Source organism: Sinocyclocheilus rhinocerous, unplaced genomic scaffold (genome assembly GCF_001515625.1).
Source record: "Sinocyclocheilus rhinocerous isolate Xijiao unplaced genomic scaffold, SAMN03320098_v1.1 scaffold688, whole genome shotgun sequence".
Taxonomy (NCBI): domain Eukaryota; kingdom Metazoa; phylum Chordata; class Actinopteri; order Cypriniformes; family Cyprinidae; genus Sinocyclocheilus; species Sinocyclocheilus rhinocerous.
Window position 1 is genome coordinate 1,947,991 of NW_015651641.1, and position 21,601 is coordinate 1,969,591.

At 36.5% G+C, this 21,601-nt stretch overlaps 1 protein-coding gene across 1 annotated transcript; it reads left to right on the plus strand.

Annotated features, from left to right (window-relative positions):
- Positions 1-1,410: 1,410 nt before the first annotated feature.
- Positions 1,411-19,675, plus strand: LOC107713277 (phosphatidylinositol 4,5-bisphosphate 5-phosphatase A-like). The gene is made up of 11 exons (XM_016518734.1): positions 1,411-1,567; positions 5,624-6,238; positions 8,531-8,638; positions 8,840-8,948; positions 10,977-11,135; positions 13,832-13,941; positions 14,014-14,224; positions 14,537-14,674; positions 16,239-16,304; positions 16,548-16,652; positions 18,691-19,675. The coding sequence occupies exons 2-11, from the start codon at positions 5,637-5,639 to the stop codon at positions 19,150-19,152; spliced, it is 2,070 nt and encodes a 689-aa protein (XP_016374220.1). The 5' UTR covers positions 1,411-1,567; positions 5,624-5,636; the 3' UTR covers positions 19,153-19,675.
- Positions 19,676-21,601: the final 1,926 nt, after the last annotated feature.

The window sequence follows — 21,601 nt, forward strand, 5'->3', positions numbered from 1 at the left end:
CAATGCCTCACCAAGTGTTTGCCAAGTATTATTAAATGTGATAATCTTCTCTGTGCATTTTGTTTTCTCTTTACTCAAACACACACACAATTAATACTGGATTTTTGTGACAAACCAAATAATATCACAAAATTAATCAAATCAATTGCTAATACTTCACTGATGGTGGTGCTGTTATTTTCCTACTAAAATGATGTCACTTCCTGAAGGATTATGTAATTGGATTTTGTTAAAAATTTGTAAAAAAACAAACAAACATGAAAAGTAATATTGAAGACACAGTAACATAAAAATATCCATTGATTACCAATTAAAACGATATTCTCATGAAAATATGTTCTGTTCGAAACACTTCATCAATGTGGAAAAAAATACTGGCAATAATTCTAAATAAACCGTTTTTCAAGTTTCAAATTAGTGCAGCAACCGGCGACATGACAAAAATGGCAATATGCATTCAAAGAAAAGTAGTGAAATGACTTTAAATCCATGTTCGAATAATGTTACTGTTGTGATAAAAGAAAACTAACTAGCCTAATATGATTTCCATGTTTAATAACTGATATTGAGGACAGAGTAAAATAAAACTATAAACTGATTACCTCTTAATACAATATTCTCGGGGAAATATATTCTGTTAAAAATATTTTGAAAATGTAGAAAAAATGAAGAAATACCGGCAATATTTCTTAATAAATTGTCACTTTTTCAAGTTATCAATTAGTGCAGCACCCGGGAACATTACAAAAATGGCAATATCCACTCAAATAAGTCATGAAATTACTTTAAATCCATTTCTATGTTTAAATATTGATGTGGTAAAAAACAAAAACAAATGAACAAACTAGCCTAATATAATTCCCATGTTTTATCAATTATATTGAGGACACAGTAAAATAAAGCTATAAACTGATTACCATTTAATACAGTATTTTCAGGATAATGTTCTGTTCGAAACGTCAAAAAATTTCCGGAAAAAAAAGAAACATCTACAATATTTCCTAATACATTTTCCGTTTTTAGAAATTAGTGTACCACCCAGTGGCATGACAATATTAGCTCAAATAAAAATCATGAAATTACTTCAAATCCATTTCTATGTTCAAATAATAGTGTTGTTAAAAGGAATCTATAACTAGCCTAATATAATTTCCATTTGTAATAACTGTAAGTTTAAATAATATATAGGCCTAGATGCTGATATAGTTGGAATGACCAGACCTTCAACATCAGGATCATTATTGCCTGGACTGTGAGAATAGCTCTCGTGAGTTGTGGATCATGTTAATAATGTCCTCACGTGTAAGTGGACATTTCCATTCCGCTCACGCGGCTGATTTTACGTCGCCTTACGACGTTTTTAGTCTTTACTAGTCAAGAGTCTGTTGAAGATGTTTCACGCACAGTTTTCGCTACCTTTCCTCGTGCCCTCTTGGGACTGACGTATCCGCTCTCCATCACTCATTATCACACCAGTGTGTGTGTGTGTGTGTGTGTGTGTGTGTGATGTGCATGAGCATCTCTACAGGAGGACACACACACACTCCGGTGCAGAGAAACAGGACAGGTAAGAATTCTTTCGATATCAACTTAATTGTGCTTTTCCGAAACGAAACACAGGTCGACGAGGCAGTCAAATATGAGCTCTTACCGTGACGCTCATCTGTTTACAGCGCGACATCCTTCACCTCGAGACACTGCAGCGTATAAACAAGTGTCGTCGGACAAGCAACTTTGAAAAGAACCAAGCGTATCTGTCAAACAGACTCGCGTTCATTTCCATAACATGAGATGTCCTTCCCACCGGCTTGCTGAATTATCTCATCCGCAGCGCGCGCTGACTCGTAACTGACCAGCGAGGACGGATGACCTTGTTGATGATAACGGTTCATTAGGAAAGGACGATTAGTATATACTCGAGATTTTATTTGATGTCCAGCGGGCTCTAGGAGATATATAAATATTATTCTTTCTCTATTATTATTCTTAAGACACATGACACTGATTCTTGAGACAAGACCAAATGAAATTAAAAATAAAAGTTTATAAATTATTAGTAGCCTATATAATGATATTTTGTATTAATGTGTTCAGTGTTCAGAGTCATTGACATCTTTGGGTGAAATCTCCTGCTTTTTCCATTCTCTCACAAAATAGGTGTAATTTCTTGCCTATCATTCAGAATCAGTCAAAACCATCTAATACAAAAATAATATGTGTCCGATATTTATTAATAATGACAAATCCAGCATTCACTGAAATGAATGAATGGAAAGTACAGGATGGGTTCAAACTAAATTGTCTCTACCATCAGACAAACATTTTAATGTCTTGACAAACTAATTTTGCATATACTGCAGAAAGTTTGTTTTCTTTGTATTACTTGTTGTGACTAGGATCTAAAACTCACAAACTATTGGGAAAAAAGTTGAAATAGGCCTATCATGATTGTGAGCAAGAAAACATAAGCACGATTAGTTAGAAAAATGATATATGAAGAGATTAGTAGATAAACCCCTTCAGAACGTGACCTTGCTTAACTCTAGGTAAAATAAAGCCAGGTGTCATTTTTTTTGTATAAGCATTAGTCTTTTTACGACCTTTTGTGACAACATGCCCCAATAGCAAAGCATGTTGTCACATATACCTTTTTGTAAAATTAAAACAATAATGAAGCACAAAATAATTAATTAAACAGCAAAAGTGTAAAAGGTAACATGCAAAAATACCATCAAACAACAAATATTGTTACATTGTGAATATATTTTTTCTCTTGGCTCCGTTCAACCATTGTTATAATTTGTCATCATTATAAATTTTTAATGATGACCTGTTTTCATTATGCCATCCTATTATAGTGCACTAAATACGGTGTGAGCAGACGAGCTCTTATATTACCTAACTGTATTGAACTGCATGAAAACAACTTTTTTGTCATATTTTCCATTTATCTTTTCATTGATTAACTTTACTAAACATTATTTTTATATATAAAACTTAATTATTGTAATGTACATTAATGTACTGTACATTCAAATAATTACCATGAAAATAAATATCAAACATTGATTCATATGTTTCCATATATATTCATATGTGACATCTGCATGCATATCATTGTGTTGCAAACATTAGAATTATGACTTGCATAATATATATATATATATATATATCAGCTATAAACATACCAGTTACTCGGTTATGTCAGTTTGTAATGTTGATATGAATTGTTGCATCTTCTGCGTAGCATGTGTTTATCTGCATTTTTATGCTGGCCATATTGGCTAAACTCTGTTAGGAATGTGTATAACATTTTCTAATATTTCACTCGTATACTTGAGAAACCATTCTGTCTTTTCACCGAAGATCTGTCCCAAGACACCAATGTGTAAAAGCTCTGAGCTATTATTCTGCAACAGATGGAGACAGAGGCATCATTGCTAATGCTATGTGATGGCCATTATCCCTAGCACTTTCTTCAAAGATTGCCCTATCGATCAGAATCCTGTTTATTAAAGGAACTATTCCAGAATGTTAAAAGGAAAGAATGGAAATGTTTGGAAGGGGGGTGTTGGGACTGAAAGTTGTTGCCAAGCAACAGGAAAGTAGATCAGGACAGTGGGGAGGGTATATAGTTGTCATTTGAACAAAAGGATTGATCTATTGTAGTTCACTGATGTCAGCAGTGACGTCCTAAGAAGAGCAGAGAGCGAGAGGGGACAGGTACATAGTGGGGACGTTCATCCCTGGCTACTGTCCAAAGCTCTTCACACACTCAGCAGTCCACTGCAGACAGCAACAGTCTCTGTCTCTGACCGTGGGAGAAGGCAGAGGAGTGTGAAGGACACACAAACCCAGGTCTCTCATCTTACTCTGCATTCACAGCATCTATTTTATGGTTTAGCCACCCTTTCCATTTTTTCCTTCATGCTTTTTGCTCCATTTATTAAAGGAATGTTCCAGGTTCAATATAAGTTAAGCTTATAGTACAGCATTTTTGGTTCTGGTCAATGACATGATATTCCTTTTTTTTTTTCAAAATCTATTAATTTATTCAAAAATATATTAAAAATTAAGATGATACAATTCCTGATAATGATTTTTAAAAAGTCTCTAAAAAAAAAAAATGAAATTTGTAAAAAGCATCCCGTTTGACATAAACTTTTATTATTATTTCTTATGGAAAATTGACACTTCACTACGTACTAATATTTGAAAAACATTTGTCCGCCAAAATCAAAGTGGCAACATAAAACAGGAAATTATATCATAAAGAGGACCCCCTGCAGACCCTCATGACTGTGTGTCAAGGTTAATACGTTTTATAAAATATCAGATCATTAAAATTTTTTTTCGACATGGCAAAGCTAGTTCAGAGTGCAAAATGTCAAGTTGAGCGACGGCAAAAACATAATGATATTTATAAATTGGTGAATCATAGTATTTGTAAAAGAAAACTTTTGCTATGATATATTTAAAATATGTTGACTTTTTATTTAATATTTAATTTTTAAATAGTAATGGCATTTATTAAAGGTGTAAAGAAAATATGCTAATACTTTTTACTTGATGGTTACACCACATGACATTTCACAGTCTTTAAATTTGAAATTTTCTTGAAAAATATATTAACTATTAGTGCTGTCAAATCGATTAATCATGATTAATCGCATCCAAAATAAACGTTTGTGTTTACAAAATATAATGTGTGTACTGTACAGGTGCATCTCAATGAATTAGAATGTCGTGGAAAAGTTCATTTATTTCAGTAATTCAACTCAAATTGTGAAACTCGTGTATTAAATAAATTCAATGCACACAGACTGAAGTAGTTTAAGTCTTTGGTTCTTTTAATTGTGATGATTTTGGCTCACATTTAACAAAAACCCACCAATTCACTATCTCAACAAATTAGAATACTTCATAAGACCAATAAAAAAAAAATTTTTAGTGAATTGTTGGCCTTCTGGAAAGTATGTTAATTTACTGTACATGCACTCAATACTTGGTAGGGGCTCCTTTTACTTTAATTACTGCCTCAATTCGGCGTGACATGGAGGTGATCAGTTTGTGGCACTACTGAGGTTTATTTAATACACAAGTTTCACAATTTGAGTTGAATTACTGAAATAAATGAACTTTTCCACGACATTCTAATTTATTGAGATGCACCTGTATATATTTATAGCCTATGTATATATTATACTCATACATACATGTATATATTTAAGAAATATATGTAATATATATTTATATATAATATAAATCACATAAATATGAATATATATACATGTAAATATTTCTTAAATATATACATGTATGTATGTATGTGTATTAATATATACATAATATATACAGTACATACACATATATTATGTAAACACAAACTTTTATTTTGGATGCAATTAATCGCAATTAATGGATTTGACAACCCTAAAAACTATGTAAAGTGAAGTTGGAATTTTTGTTTTTTATTGGATTTTTTAAAAATATTTTTCTTTTTTCTTTATTGTGGACACTATTTTTTCATTGACCCATTTCATGTTGACTACGAGCAAAAAAAACTTGCATTGAACCTGGAACATTCCTTAAACATCTTCATGGCTGTCTACTGTCTTTGCAGGTAAATTGATCCAATGCAGCCCATTCAGAGCTGCCTAATGCCCAAGGAACATACTGGAGTTCTAGGACTCCACAAACCACGAGTCCCAGCCCTGCTTGGAAACCCTTGCAAAGTGCCCGCATCCTCAAACTGCCGTATAGTCATGACTGGAAACCCACCAGTTTCGGGACAGAGCCCGGCACTGCAGACGAACCCAGCCATTCAGGAGAGAACCAGACCAGACTCCAACTGCATAAGTCGGCCCAGGCCTACAGCACTGGGCATCAAGGCATCAATCAAAGTCTCCAGACCCACTGAGTCTCCATTGCAGATTAAAGCTACAGGAACACCCAAGTTCCTGTCACACTCACCAACCGAATCACCATTGCCTTGTTGCAACCCCCAAAACCCACTGAGCCCCACTTCTCATCTTGGTTTCAACCCCCCAGCCATTCCCCCGACTCTTCCAAGCCCTCCATCACAGCCCATCCGTACTAACACACACAATAACCTAATCGCCAGACCTATCCCAAACCTCAGCCCCCCGTCTAACCCCCTTCCTCAACTGATTCCAAGTCCAGAAACTACTACTGACAAGAAGTTGAACAAGACCATTAGTGAAGAGGGTGATTTCAGGTGAGACTTCTGTTATTTACCATGTCGATAATTATACAACAGTTAGGTTTGGTATCTTGAATCTGGTCCAGCATCTTTCCAAAAGAGTTCATGTAAAAGTGCAACAGCACTGACACCGTGTCTACACCAGACGCGAGTGGTGCGACGCAACAAAATATTATAGAACCCATTATAATCAGTGATGCAGTCTACACTGGATGCGGCGTGATGCGACACAACAAATCCCCGACAGTAAAATGATACCTTGTTCTATTTATCACGTACTGACACAAAGTTCAAATGATTTGCAATGTTCGCTTGTCGTGTCCAGTGTAGACAACCTCAAGCGGTTACTGGCAGCCGCGCCGCGACAACTGTCGATAGGATGCTATGTAGACACGGTGTGAGACTTTTCAATGTTTGTCTGTTCAATTGTTGAGAATTTTTTTAGTTGCTCTTTCAGTAGCTTGCATTGTTATGCCAGTAGGTGGTGACAATGACTGTCTTCATGACTGAGTCATGGAGTCGTTCATTCAATTGATTCATTCAAACAATTGTTCATTCAATAACAACATCAACAAGTGACTGTCTTTATCCCTATCCCAAAAGGAACCCTAACACCTTGTGGTCTTCCTCTAAGCCCACAATCGCATGACATAATGGTGCTTTGACTGTCAGGTAGAGGTCTCCTGTGAAGCTTGTCTCAGTGAATAAAGGGCACCGCAAAAGGATAAAGTGGCCGCAAAAGGAAGCTTGTGAGCACCCTTCTGAAACCTAAAATTACGTATGGCACACCCTGGGACACATCTTGTGAACTTATACCGTAGCCATTGTAAGCTCATTCAGGAACAAAACAAATGGCTGCCTTTATGAGTGAGTCATTGAATTATTCATTCAACTGGTGTATTAAAAGTTCATTCTGATTCATTCATTCACTCTTGCAAGTGTGGTATTAATATTTCCCAGTCCCAGTGATATGATATGATTTGACTGCAGTCACCCAGTCACTGGGTTTCTGCTGGATTTGCTTATATCCACCGAGCTGAGGGGAGAGAATCTGTCGGTTTAAGGCTGCATCCCATTAGCTGACTCAACATTTCAAATCTTAAATATGCGATTTTGCGTTTACTGATGAAAAACTCTGAATCGGAACAGTACATTCAGTTCTTCCGCTCTTGGAGAAGCTCACTGGTCAGATGTGGTGGTCAGAGGGTTGCTGGGGTCATTAATTCATCGTGGAGTTGAGTTAACACATGCTGAGAAATCAGCTAGTGGCATGGCAGCATAATAAACCTAAAGAACGCGTACCAGCAGAGCTGAGATTTTCTCATCCCTTAAATCAGCATAATATCGCTCTCAGAGCCTGGTGACAGAATGGACACGGGAGCGTTGAGCTGGCAGCATTCCTAGACACACGAATGTGCTCCTGGATCCTTTAGCCTGTCATCTTTGAAAGTGAAAAAAAAGTGAAAGTGACGTGACATGTGGCCAAGTATGGTTACCCATACTAGGGATTAGTGCTTTGCGTTTAACCCATCCTAAGTGCACACACACAGCAGTGAACACGCACACTGTGAACACACACCCGGAGCAGTGGGCAGCCATTTATGCTGCGGCGCCCGGGGAGCAGTTGGGGGTTCGGTGCCTTGCTCAAGGGTACCTCAGTCGTGGTATTGAAGGTGGAAGAGAGCGCTGTACATTCACTCCCCCCACCTACAATCCCTGCGAGACTCGAACCCACAACGTTTGGTTTACGAGTCCGACTCTCTAACCATTAGGCCACGACTTCCCCACAACATTTGACAACATGATGTTTACTCATCGTGCATGTGCTCTAATTAGTTAAAAGCATTCAGCATGTTTTGGAAGCTATTAAATACAGCAGGTGACATTTATCCCAGGCTTTTTGATTTGAGTCATTTTGATGACTCATATTACAATGATGTAATGCAAAGGAGAATATGACCATGAATTTGAAACTACAGCCCTGATTCAAAACCTAGTGTAGCATCACATATAACCTCATATATGAGTAACAGTGAGAGAAACCTAATAATTGTGTGTTCTATTTGTTTTTATTTAATAATTTTGGTTATTTGAATATTATAAGCATCTCAACATGCTAATTTCAGACTGTTTGTATGCAGTGTTTGTGTGGTGTCGGTGTAGTTGCTGCCTAAAAGTGTTTCAAATCATTTAATTTGGGACGCTGCCTTAGAAGACAGCTGTTTATGTAGGGAGTATATAGCAAGTATTTAATGCAGTTTCTTTTAAAATTTACATGAAATGCACATTATGCTTTATTCCTTTTAGAGTTCATATTGTCACATGGAATGTAGGCTCTGGTATACCACCTGATGACATCACTTCCTTGTTTGGACCCGGTGTTGAAAATAGGAGCACTGACATGGTCGTTGTTGGGTAAGAGTGTGGCGCATTGTTCAGTTTTCTTACATCCCTTCCATTGTTATTGCTGAATTAATTAAACTTCCTGTGCATCCTTTGTGCGTTTTCTCATTTCCATGTCCTTCTTGTCATCTTGTTCTGTTTGTCCTTGTTTTAATGGTATTCTTTTCTCATCTGTCTTTTTTTTCCTGCTTCTGTCCTTTTCTCTCTTTTTAGACTGCAGGAAGTAAACTCTATGATAAACAAGCGGCTCAAAGATGCTCTCTTCACAGACCAGTGGAGTGAGCTCTGCATGGACACACTCAGTCGTTTTGGATATGTGTTGGTCAGTATGAAATCAAATGCATATCAGGCTTAAAGGGACAGTTCACCAAAGAAAAAATAAAGGAAATGCTGTCATCATTTACTCACCCTCATGACGTTCTAAACCTGTTTGACTTACTTTCTTCTGTGCAATGCACAAGAAGATGGTCACAAAAACTGTTTGGTTACCAACATTTCTTCAAAAAAATCTTATTTTGTATTCCACAGAAGAAATCAAATGTGTTGCTGTCTGGTCATTAAAATCTTCTGATTGATTGTTAGCTTGTTTCTATGCAGTTGCTAGTGTGTTTGTTATGGTTGTGAGGGTGTTGCTAGGAGTTTTCTGGGGTTTATCCACAAGGGGGCAAGGGGGAGACTGTACAACAACAGCAAACTACTGGAGACACAACAAAAATAGATACCCATGTTGGCGAGCACTTGTGTGAGGTGGTTAAGACTCAACATCTTAACACAACTCTAGTTTTAAAAAAAGACATTTTTATCACTTATGACTTCTGGAGAAAAATTGTGCAGACACTGGATGAAACTTTCTAGTGTGTATGTGTCCTGCACCTGTTTTTGTGCATGCTATCAAACGAAGTGTACTGTGAAGGGTTATGTGTTCATGTCAAAACAGAAATATACTTTGGGTAAAAGGGTAAATATAAAGTATACTTCAGTTTCGATGCAAACTCTTTGCATATGCATTTAGGATACTTTCAAAGTACACTCCACTGAATAGTGCGAGAACACAGGCGTCTGACACATGCACACTAGAACGTTTCATCCAGTGTCTGTGCTATTTCTCTCCAGAAGTTATAAGCCATAAAATATATTTGTACTCGTTTCAACTAGTTGCATGTATCTCAGAGGAATAGTTCACCCCAAAATGAAAATTTGCTCACCCTCAGGCCATCCAAGATGTAGATGAGTTTGTTTTTTCATGGGAGCAGATTTGGAGAAATGTAGCATTACATCACTTGCTCACCAGTGGATCCTCTGCAGTGAATGGGTGCCGTCAGAAAGAGAGTCCAAACAGCTGATAAAAGCATCACAATAATCCACAACAGTACAGTACATGAGTTAACTTGTGAAGCGAAAAACTGTGTTTGTAAGAAACAAATCCATAAAGATGTTTTTATCTTCAAACCGTTGCTTCTGGCTAAAATACAAGTCCTCTATCCATACCATTGCTTTCTCCATTGAAAAAGTCGTCTCGTCAGGAGAGAAATATGCACAGATCAAGTACCATTTATGTGCAAAACAGTCCAAAACAGTTCTAAATAAATATATCGCTGGATTTTGATGTGATAGGACAACAGGAGATGGACTTTTCCCCTGGAAAAAGCATGATAATGGATTATTTACTGGTATCTTGGCCAGAAGTGACGGTTTAAAGTTAAAACAACTTAATGATGGATTCTTCTTACAAACATGCAGCTTTTCACTTCAGATGTTAATTGATTGACTGGAGTCATGTGGATGATTTGTGCATTATTGTGATGTTTTTATCAGCTGTTTGGACTCTCATTCTGACGGCACCCATTCACTGCAGAGGATCCATTGGTGAGCAAGTGACGTATTGCTACATTTCTCCAAATCTGTTCTGAAGAAACAAACTAATCTACATCTTGGATGGCCTGAGGGAGAGCAAATTGTCATTTTTGGGTGAACTATTCCTTTAACTGGCTTACCTATATGAGTCAGCGCAATCATCTATTGTTGGGTCTCTGGGAGATTGTTATTGCTCCATTTTTGTTTCTTTTCTGACTGTTAAAAACAGGTGGTGGCAGTATTGCCACCTTGTGGACAAACTAATTCAAGGTGCATGTGCAAACTGAGCATACAGGGTTACAAAGGGATAGAAAAATCGGTATGCACACGTACAGTATACGTATGCTATGTTGATGATGAAATTTATATCACATGCACACAAGTAAAAACTGAAGTACATTTGGATTTGGTTTGTTCAAATTGTAATAGTGATGTATGCCTTAGTAAACCCCACTTAATGAGGTGTTCAACTTCAAATATCTTTATTTCCCTCTAGGTGGCATCTCAGAGGATGCAGGGGGTTTTCTTACTGGTGTTTTCCAAATTCTGCCACCTTCCCTTCCTCAGAGGAGTACAAACCCAAAGCACACGCACTGGGTTGGGAGGCTACTGGGTGAGTCAAATGAGAAAAGACATCTGGAAAAGAGATTGTTGTGCTGCATTAACACTTTAATGTTGAACATCAAATATCTGCATAATGTCACGACTCCCGCTGTGTGATGTCTTTGATGATTACAGGAAAAGCAGAGTCAAAAGGAGAGCGTGGAAATTAGACTGCAAGCGTGTTTTTGTTATGTGATAGTGAGCGTGTGTGACCCTGTGTGTGTTGTTGTCAGCATGGCTCCAGGCTTATTCTGCAGTCTCCTTTGAGTAGGGCACAGTAGGACACGCAGCAGCTCTGTTTCTGGTCTGTCTTCCAGTGCACAAACACACACACACACACACATCAGGTTCATCTATGTTCGATCAAATACAGACTGAACACACACAGCAGCAGCTCTCAATTCTTCCCAGCGCGTTACCCAGAAAGAGAGAGCACATCCCGTGGGAACTGCAGCACCAGTGCTGCTAATAAACTGCAAGTCTCTGCACAGTCCATTTCAGCTTTGACTGAACAGCACACCTGTCCTTCTCAGCACAGTGTTTAACTGGATAGTTCACTCACAAATGAAAATGCGGTTGTTATTCGATTATTTACTCATCCTCATGTTGTTCCACCAATGGTTCAGAGTGGCAATGTCTGTCAAACTCCAAAAAGGACATATAGGCAGATTCATTCTGGTGACTTGAATCTGTTTACCAAAAAGATTTGTTTAGCAATTCATTCAATAACTCTTTTTGCAGGTTTAATTGTTGCCCAGTTGGTGGGGACAAGCAAGTGTAATGAGTGAGTCGTTGAATTATGGATCTTTTTAATGACTGAAATGAGTTTAATTATCCTTTATTAAAATGTACATGTCTAAAAGGCTTCAGAAAGTATGTTTAAGCATCAGTATTTTTTTTTTTTTAAGTTACAACCAAGTATATCTATAATTTTTCCTCCATTTTGTAAACAGCATGGTAGGCTATAGCTTTTATCAAGCTATAGAAAAAAGAAAACAATAATAGCTTAATAAAAATATGAAGCATTAGGTGTTAAAAAATAACGTTTTTACATAATTTTAAATGTAAGATTGAATGCCAAATTGAACAAACAACATGTCCCCACTTGTTTAGTCATCAGTGTAATAATTATTCATATCGATTAATATTTTGAATTAGCTTATATTTTTTTCAGTTTTCATTTTAGTTTGAGTAATTTTGTTGTGCTTTTATCATTTAATTTTTTTAAATAGCTTTAATTGAATTTTTTATTCAGTTTTAGAAATTGTAGCATTTAAAATTATTTATTTCAGTTAGTTGCCAATTAAGGCAACATTTTAACACATTTTTGTTTCAGATTAAGTTTCATCTAATATTTATTTTTTATTTTATTTCATTTATACTTTATTTTATTTCAATTCTTTTCAGCTTTATTTCTATTTATTTCAATTACCAAAAACTTTATTAATTATTATAATAATAGTTAGTTGTTAGTAATAGTTGTTGTAATAGTTTAATAATTATTAATAGTTTTAGTTAACAATAACAACACTGTCAGTCAGTCAAGTGTTGATCCTTGTTCAATGTTCACAAACAAGATTCATCCCAGTTCATTCTGTTCATTCATGAACGACTCGAGTAACTGTCATTCTGTGAAGGCAGTGTATTCATTCAATCGATTCCAACCTTTCCAAGCAATTGAATGTTTGTTCTTTATTGGAGTTTGACAGCTGTGGTCACTATAAACTGTTATTGAATGGGATTAAAAATTAAAAATTTTCCTTTTGGATTCTATGGAAAAAATAACAGCATAATAGTTTGGAACAACATAAGGGTGAGTAAATAATGTCTATAATAATGTTGTTTTTTTCTTTCACCAGTAAGGCAGGCACTTAAAAAACACCTTACTATGGAGTGCAGAGCTGCTGTATTATTAATGTCTAGTACACTTAAAGAGAGTACACTTTCATGTGTTTTAAACACATTTAAGAACGCTTTTTAAAAAAGTGCACTTTTAAAAAAAAGTTTTTAGTTTAAAGTACAATTGTAAGTTTAAATCATTATGTTTTAATAGTCTGTCATCATGAAGTACACTTGTTTTGATGTTTTATTTTGAAACATTAATATATTTAAAATGACTAAATACATTTTTAAGTACTAAATTGCTACATTATTACAAATGACTAATTTAAATATATTTAAATACATGACAAACGGGTTTAATAGAAATGACATTTAGTTTAGTATATTTTAGACAGTATATTTTAAAAGTATGCTAAAATGTAATTCTTTTACACAAGGGAGGCCCTGTTCCAAATGCCCAAATTGTCATGGATGTTGTCGCATAATGCTCATGAACACCCTTTTGAATCATAAAATGAACATAGGATGAGGTCTCAAGTCTACGTCAAGTGTGCCATTTGGAACGGGGCCATAAAGGAAACTGATTGCACAGGTGCATGTGATTTCAAGGGTCTGTACAGATCCAACTGTTGAAGCAATGTTGAACATATCAGATAAGCTCAGAAAATTGTCCTTGTCTCAGTCACATACCTCCAAGATGTCTCCATACAGATCTTGGCAATACAGTTTTTTTCAGTCTGTATTGTAACCACTAGAGGTCAGTGTACTACATCTATAAACAGAGCGGCTGGATTCAGCTCTTCAGTGCATGTGCACACCATATGTTGTGGTGTCTGCTAGATTGGGCTGTTGTTAAAAAGATAAAGTGAAAGAACACTTCGTCTTTTTGTTTTGTCTTTGACACAGCTCAACATGGCGAAAAAAAGTGAAGCTGTTCTGGAGGGGTTTATGGAGGGACCCCTAATTTTCCCGCCAACCTACAAGTTTGATGTGGGGACACATACTTATGACACGAGGTCTGTTATGCTTTTTTACATGAGTCTTCCTGTTTCTCTGGACTCTTGTTTAAACCCGGCTTCCTTTCCTAGTGCAAAAAAGAGGAAGCCTGCATGGACGGATCGCATCTTGTGGCGTCTGCGCAGGACGGGCTCCCCCGTGCCATCCCATAATTCTGCACTACAGTGGGGTTTGACCTCATGGCTGGGCGGCGCCACCAGAGTTTCCCAGCACTACTACCGCAGTCATATGGGCTTCACTATTAGTGATCACAAGCCGGTGTCCGCTCTCTTCTCTTTGCATGTGAGTCTAAAAATGGCGGGAAAGACACTGGATAGTCTGTGAGCAGTGCTGTATGTATTTCAGGCCTACAGTGTCATGTGATGTATTTATTATTGTGACACTTCAACATTTACGAGTTCAAAAAGTTGCTTGTGGCCACAGACAAACTGTTAATAAAATTCAACTGATTTTTTTTGTTTACTGAAGACCTCTATAAGACAGTAAATGTTATTGATTATGTCTAAAAGACATAAATATTTATTTGAATTTTTATATTCATAATACCTACAGTTGATTCTAATATTCTGTCCCATCTTCCTACATCCTGCTCAGTTTCCCTTTAAGGTGAACTTACCATTAGTGACACTGGAAGTGGAGAAGGAATGGACCAAGTTCTCTGATGCTACAGCCAAACTCACAGTTGCACACGGCTTTCAGAGGAGTTCATGGGACTGGGTGGGACTGTACAAGGTAATACATGAAAGGCATTTTCATGTAAAACTACTTTTAACATTCATTTATTAAAGCTCAGTTTGTCCACAGCAGACATTTTTTTTAACAAAGTACACACATTATATTATTATAATAATTTGTATTTTTAATGATATTTTATTGTGTGTTGTATTGGTGTTTGTTATATGTGTATTTGTATAACTGGTCCACCTATCTTGGCCAGGACACTCCTGTAAAAGAGATTTTTAACCTCATTGAGGTTCTTTCCTGGTTAAATAAAGGCTTAATAATAATAATAATAATAATAATCACAATGGCGTTGCCAAAGTGTGCCATGTATGCTCCACTTTCTCAACAATAATAATTTTTTAGACATTTTTTCCAGACACTCTCCCTACCTACTAGTGGTCAATGAATAGATAGTCTCGCCCCCAAACCCATGCAACTGGTTGAGCCAGTGTTGCTAAGCTATGTTGGGCAGGTTAGGAAAATTTAACAAACAGAGCAAAGTTATGAAAGAACCACAGAAGCACAGCCTTTTCTTTTCAAGGAAATTAACCTATACATTACTTATAGTTATTTTTGCATATTTTCATCATTAAAAAAAGACACACTTCTCAGTACAGTAAATCCACAAAATAAATCATAAATTATTTTGATAAATGTGAAGTGCCCATGGTGTAATTAGTATGGAAGCTTGTTTACAAAAAATAATAATAATAAAAAAGGTAATTGTAACTTTTTTCGGTCTTTTTTCAGTATTGCAAGATATAAACTCACAATTCTAAGAAAAGTCCAAATTGCGAGAGATAAACTCTGAGATAAAAATCTGAGTTTATATCACATAATTGTGACTTTTTTGTGACAGATTGTTTTAGTTAATGCTTATACAAAGCAACATTTCAAGCAACAAACAGAAAACTTTTGTACTAGAAAGAGATGGGTATTAAAATGAACTATGACATGAATTTTGTTTATCTGACACTTAGTTATGTGAACTGACTAGTTGTGTTATGCTTACTTTCTCTTTCATTTACGTTTAAGAGATCTGTTAAGAGATTATTATTTGACAGTGTATGAATACAAAAGACACGTTGTTGTGTAGCTTGCAACGTAACCAGGATGTACTTGTTTGTTGTCTCTACAGAAGTATTCAGTTTTATTCACATGCTGTGATACACTGCAGATGACTCTTTTGGTTTCATTTATATTGTTTATTAATTTCTAAATATTTATTATTTGTCTGCTGTTAATGATTTAATGAGCAATTATTATCTTATTAAATTCCTAATAAAAAACACCCCCAGGCACCCATCAAATTTGCACCTTAAATTAATCAAATTGGTAACACTTTATTTTAAGGTGTCCTTGTTGCACGTTACATGTACTTACTATTATAATAACAATTAATTATGCATAATTACATGCAAGTAACCCTAAGCCAAACCCTAACCATATAGAAAGTACATGTAGTTAATTAATATTACTCAGTACTTAAATGTATAATTACACTGTAACAAGGACACCTTCAAATAAAGTGTAACCATTAAATTATTTATATACTCATGTTACTTTGTTTTAGGTGGGATTTAAGCACCACAAGGATTACGCTGCATACGTGTGGGCCAAATCTGAGCATTCGACACAGGTAGGACGTGTGCGTAAGATGTGATGAGATCTCAAAGATACTAGCAATCTGACCCTGAACTTTACATCTCTCTGTGTTCACTGGACAATGCTTTAATCCCAAAATCAAATAATTCCTGGATAATCTTGGATTGAAAGCTTTAAGATTAGGGAATGACTGAACAGTATTAGTACTAACAAAGATTTATTGTGTCGCCAGTGCTGACTATCATTATCCTTAATTCGTTTTATTCATGACCTTCAGGTGATGTTTCCTGAGGAGGATCTGCCTAGAGACCCAGGAGAATATATTCTGGGATATTACAGTAACAACACCAACAGCATCGTGGGAGTGACAGAACCATTTCAGGTCCACGCTGCTCTCACACAGCTACATTCTGATTCATATCAAATGCTAATATTAGTTTTGTTTGCATGCGCAGCTCAGTAGCTCCGAGCGTGTTATTCAAAGGGCATGATGACTAGGTTTTGCCATTGTGCTCTGGCATTGCCATTGTCAACATTTGAAGTATTGACTGCAGTCTGATTTGTATTTGAGGCTGGACATTCAAAAATTACAAACATAAAGACTCTGTTTTGCCATTTGAATGTCAAACTAGATGTTAGATGCCGCACAATGGAAATAAGACACAATGTACCACAGTTTGAAACATAATGTTCCACAGTTTCAAAGAGATTTCAGCAGTATAGCTGGTCAGAATGAAACCAAAACCACTGTGGTAAAAATATTCACATTCAACATTCCATACAGAAGATAAGTCTCGCAGAGCTTCTTCTGGTCAGAAAAATGCCCATTAAGACAGAATGCCCATTTTTTTAACTTGCTGATTAAGGGCTGTTAAATCAGAAATCAATGATACCACAATAATAGACTCAAAAACCTCAATAGATAAAAAAAAAAAAACTCATTCAGATATAGGGCTGCACAATTAATCGAATTTCTAATCGCGATTACAGTTATGGATGCCACAATTACGTAATCGTTCAAAGCGGCAATTAATCATTCAAAGTCCACTTATGTTATTCTGTGTGCTTAAGATGCGTTTTTTTTTTTCTTTTTCTACATGTTATCTTAAGGGTTTTTCCATTGTTTTAGTTTTAGTATAACATTATAATACCATTCATATTTTTACTTTTTTTATCATTTAAAGAAGAAACCAATCCGAAGTATAGTTGACATTTGAGGCTTAATACTATAGAAAAGCACTAAAAGTTTTTCAGTTCGAGTGTTTTCAGCTTGTTTATTTTCATATAAAAATACGGCATGCAGTTGCATCAAACAATGGTATAAACATCATTCAATGTAAATTGTGATAATCGTAATTAATAATCACAATTACAATTTCAAGGGAATAATCGACAATTATGATTTTTGTTATAATTGTGCAGCCCTATTCAGATAATAGTGCAGCGGTCCATAAATAGCTGTACAGAAAACTCAGAAATGAATTGAAAATGTGTGTAGACTTCCCAAAAGTACTTAGCACTCATTATTTCACAGACAGAAATCTTAAGAGAAGAGTTTACTTGCAAGATTGGATGACATAATCGTCAAGACTCACCCAAACACGAAGAAGAGAAGTTTTGAAGACAATGCTGGTCTTTATTTCGTCATTCATTTACATTTCTTTCAAGGAGAAATTAGTCTAGTATGGAGTATAAGTCTAGTAGGACAACAGAAGAGGGTTGAGTTCAGTCTCAAGACCGAGACCAGAAGAGGGTCGAGTTTGAGTTAAGACCGAGACCAGAAGAGGGTCAAGTTTGAGTTAAGACTGAGACCAGAAAAAGGTTAACTTAAAATCAAGACAGAATCCACATGGTCTCGAGTCCATGACAGGGCCAACATGAAACATGAAAACATGAAAAATATGATCTTGGTCTTGTCATTGACTTGGGAACTTGTGGACTTGGAGACTCAACCCATTTTTAGTGAATTCTGACTTTTTGGTATCTGTTCATTTATACGATTACACAAAGTGACTTGCATTTCTTTCAAAGTAACTGTTTTTTATCAGTTCTTGCATTCCCTGGGAATCAAACTCATGACCTTGGCATTGTTAGAGCCGTGCTCTACTGTTTGAGGCCTTTTCCTAACATAAAACCACTATATAATTGGAAGACTTACAGCACAGAAGTCATACGGACCACTTTTATGATTTTTTATGGTGCTTTTTTGCAATTTTTGAAACTCAAAATCTCTCTGTTCATTGTAATTGAGCATGGAGACATGCTTTGAAAAGTCTCCATTTGTGTTTTGTGTAAGAAAGAAAGTCACGAGGTTTATAAACACGAAACAAAGGGATTTTAACTTCTGTATAACATTAGAATCTCCTATATGAGTTGTATGTATATTCTTTTAATTTCATCCTCTTTGTTTTTCTTCACAGGTGCAGCTGCCCATGTCCACGCCGCCGGCACCAGCGTGTCGTATGCACTCTGAGAGTTCTGACGTCAGCTCTGAAGACGACAGTACACTGGTCCTGTTGGCCCCCATCTCTCGTAGCCCCAGCCCTGGAAACCACAGCAGCAAACGGCATCACCAGAAGCGCCAGCGCAGCCACAGCCCCGCCGTACCGGCACTCTCCGGGATGCCTCTTCCCTCCCTGCAGTCTCTGAGTCTGTGCCCACGTCCCCGTGATGGCCCCACGCAGAGCTCCTCCCCGCGCCCTTCGGCCAATAGCAAGAAAGAGCGTCTGGTTTCTCCAGACACGTTAACCTCTCCCTCTCTCAGTCCTCTCAGTCCACGGAGCCCCGTGTCCCCTGTCAGTGCTCCGGAGGCTCTGATAGCGGCCATTTTAGGAGAGCCCAGGCCTCCTCAGATAGGAAAAGCAGGTGATGTGATTCTCTGACCCATCCCCCCTTCCCTATCGATTCAGTTCTAGACTTTAGCAGATATCGTAATGCTACTACTTGAGAGAAACAGCCTGTTTCAGGTCGTCCTCTGGCGCCTTTCAGACCTGCAGCTGTTAGTGCTCTCATGCCTTGTTGTGCTTAATCGCTTCACAAACTCTTCCTCAGTTCTCAGTGGCTTTGCCAATAGAGATTCAACTGGTCTATCCATTTTGCGTTATTTATTGAAGATAGATTGTAAATGGAGACAGTACAACAGTGGACATCAGCCGTATAGTGCAGGACAACCTGACCCAAGGTAAAACTGTCCTTTTACCGTAGAATTAAAGCAAACAGTGATGTCAGCATTCATCTCAGCCTTTACTTGTTGTTCTGGTAGTAATTGAGTACACGTATGTCAGGTTTGGCACATACTATAAGACCACCATACCACATTTTAGAATAAGTTATTTATTAACACCCATCATGCTTTGCTGAAGTTTTGTCAAGATAACAGCCTTCTGAAACAGAGCAAACCTTTGACTGGAGCAGCTGACTGAGGACAACCAATCACATCAGCTCTGCTCATTTATAGCATTTAGTGCCATTATTTGATTGTGTGTGTGTGTGTGTGTGTGTGTACCTGGTATTTATCACGTTATGGGGACCAAATGTCCCCACAAGGATAGTAATACTAGTAAACATGGGGACATTTTTGAGGTCCCCATGAGGAAACAAGCTTATAAATCATACAGAATTAGTTTTTTTGAGAAAGTAAAAATGCACAAAGTTTCCTGTAAGGGGTAGGTTTAGGGGTAGGGTTGGTGTAGGGCAATAGCACATACAGTTTGTACAGTATAAAAACCATTACACCTATGGAATGTCCCCATAAAACATGGAAACACAACATGTGTGTGTGTGTGTGTGTGTGTGTGTGTGTGTGAATACATACTGACTGTGCAAAAATGTACACTAATAAATATCATAACTGTTTGCCCTTTAAATATCAGGAGATGATAAAATTTAAATCAGTCTCAGACTGACAGTATAAAGATTTTATCAGCACATCATCGCAAATATAAGAAAAAAAGGTCCTGATTTTGCATAGCTCACCCTTTATTCTCTTGTCATGTTTTCAACAGAACAGATCATCTGTAAATGGGCAGAACTATTATTTTACTGTCCTCGCTTGTCCTCTTTAATTGTATATTATTTGGCTAGAGAGCAAAGAACACCGAGTTTGTTTATAATCATTGAATTATCTACTTAGATTGTCTTTTTAAAAATCAATTCAGAGTCAAATGTTTTCCTGTGGTTTGATTTCATCATGAACTGTGAAGTACGGAAATGTGTCAAAAGGAACGAGGACACAATGCTACCACAAAAAAAAAATTTAAAAAAAGAGAAACCCAATTGTCACCATTTATTGAGTCCTGTGGAGTAACTCACAAAGTCAGTTTTTTTTAATAATAATTGTCAGTTTCTTGGGGAACCTTAAAAATGTTTCTAATCAGGATCATTATCATGCTTATAGGTTTAGATGAGAGAGAGTTTGAGCAAAGATGATGTTACTGACTTTTCAATTTGATTTTTCTCTCAACACTCCTAATAATCCATTAGTCTGTTATGAGCTCTGAGCTCTTAGTCAGAGTTTGGAATGAGTCTTTGAAAACTCTTCCAGACCTGGAGGCGATTAGACACATTGTGAAAGCAATGGTTTCGGAAGTTCAAAAGCCAGAACCAGAGAACAAAAGTGTCTTGTAATATATTGTGAGGTGTTTGACTCATTCATAATTGACAGCAAACACTGTGCAAATGAAGTTCATTTTGAAAGCATCTCCCTCAGGCAAAAACAGTCACCTGGCTGCAACATGATCATACATAAGAGTTATTTACCCTTACACTCCAAAACCTTGCCAGGTGCAAGTTTACGTCATTCATGTAAATAAATACACAGAAATAAAATCAATCATGGTTTTGTCTGGCAGAATGTCTCTTACATAAATATATTTCTTATATATAATGCTAGTTTAAATAAAAAAAATCAACAGTGAAATTCTGATAAAAAGACAGTAAAAATAAACATTTACAAACAAATCACATAAAACTGTTTTATCTTGACATCAGTCATGAGATTAGGCTAATAAGATACCCACAGCTTATAAGAGAGGACAGTGTTTGGAAAAGTAGTCTTCATGATTGGTTTAAACACCAGAGCTTGTTTTGTTCGCAAACACTTGCAAATGAATGCTCACTATCAAGGAACGTTTTCACTCTTTGCATCATAACGTACCAATTTACAACACAAAAGGCAATAACAACAAGGTGTTGTAAGCACTGCTTCCTGATATCAAATACCGAAGACCAAACAGCCTTGTGACTAATTCTTCCATGTCACTTTTTTTAATTGTTACAAATTATTTACCGTTTTAATTAATTGGAAGGAAGACAAAAAACAGTCTGAGACCA

Coding starts and splice junctions, on each gene's coding strand:
- LOC107713277 (XM_016518734.1), top strand. CDS start 5,637: ATGCAGCCCATTCAGAGCTGCCTAATGCCCAAGGAACATACTGGAGTT. Junction 6,239..8,530: donor AGTGAAGAGGGTGATTTCAG/GTGAGACTTCTG, acceptor TATTCCTTTTAG/AGTTCATATTGTCACATGGA. Junction 14,225..14,536: donor CCGCTCTCTTCTCTTTGCAT/GTGAGTCTAAAA, acceptor CATCCTGCTCAG/TTTCCCTTTAAGGTGAACTT.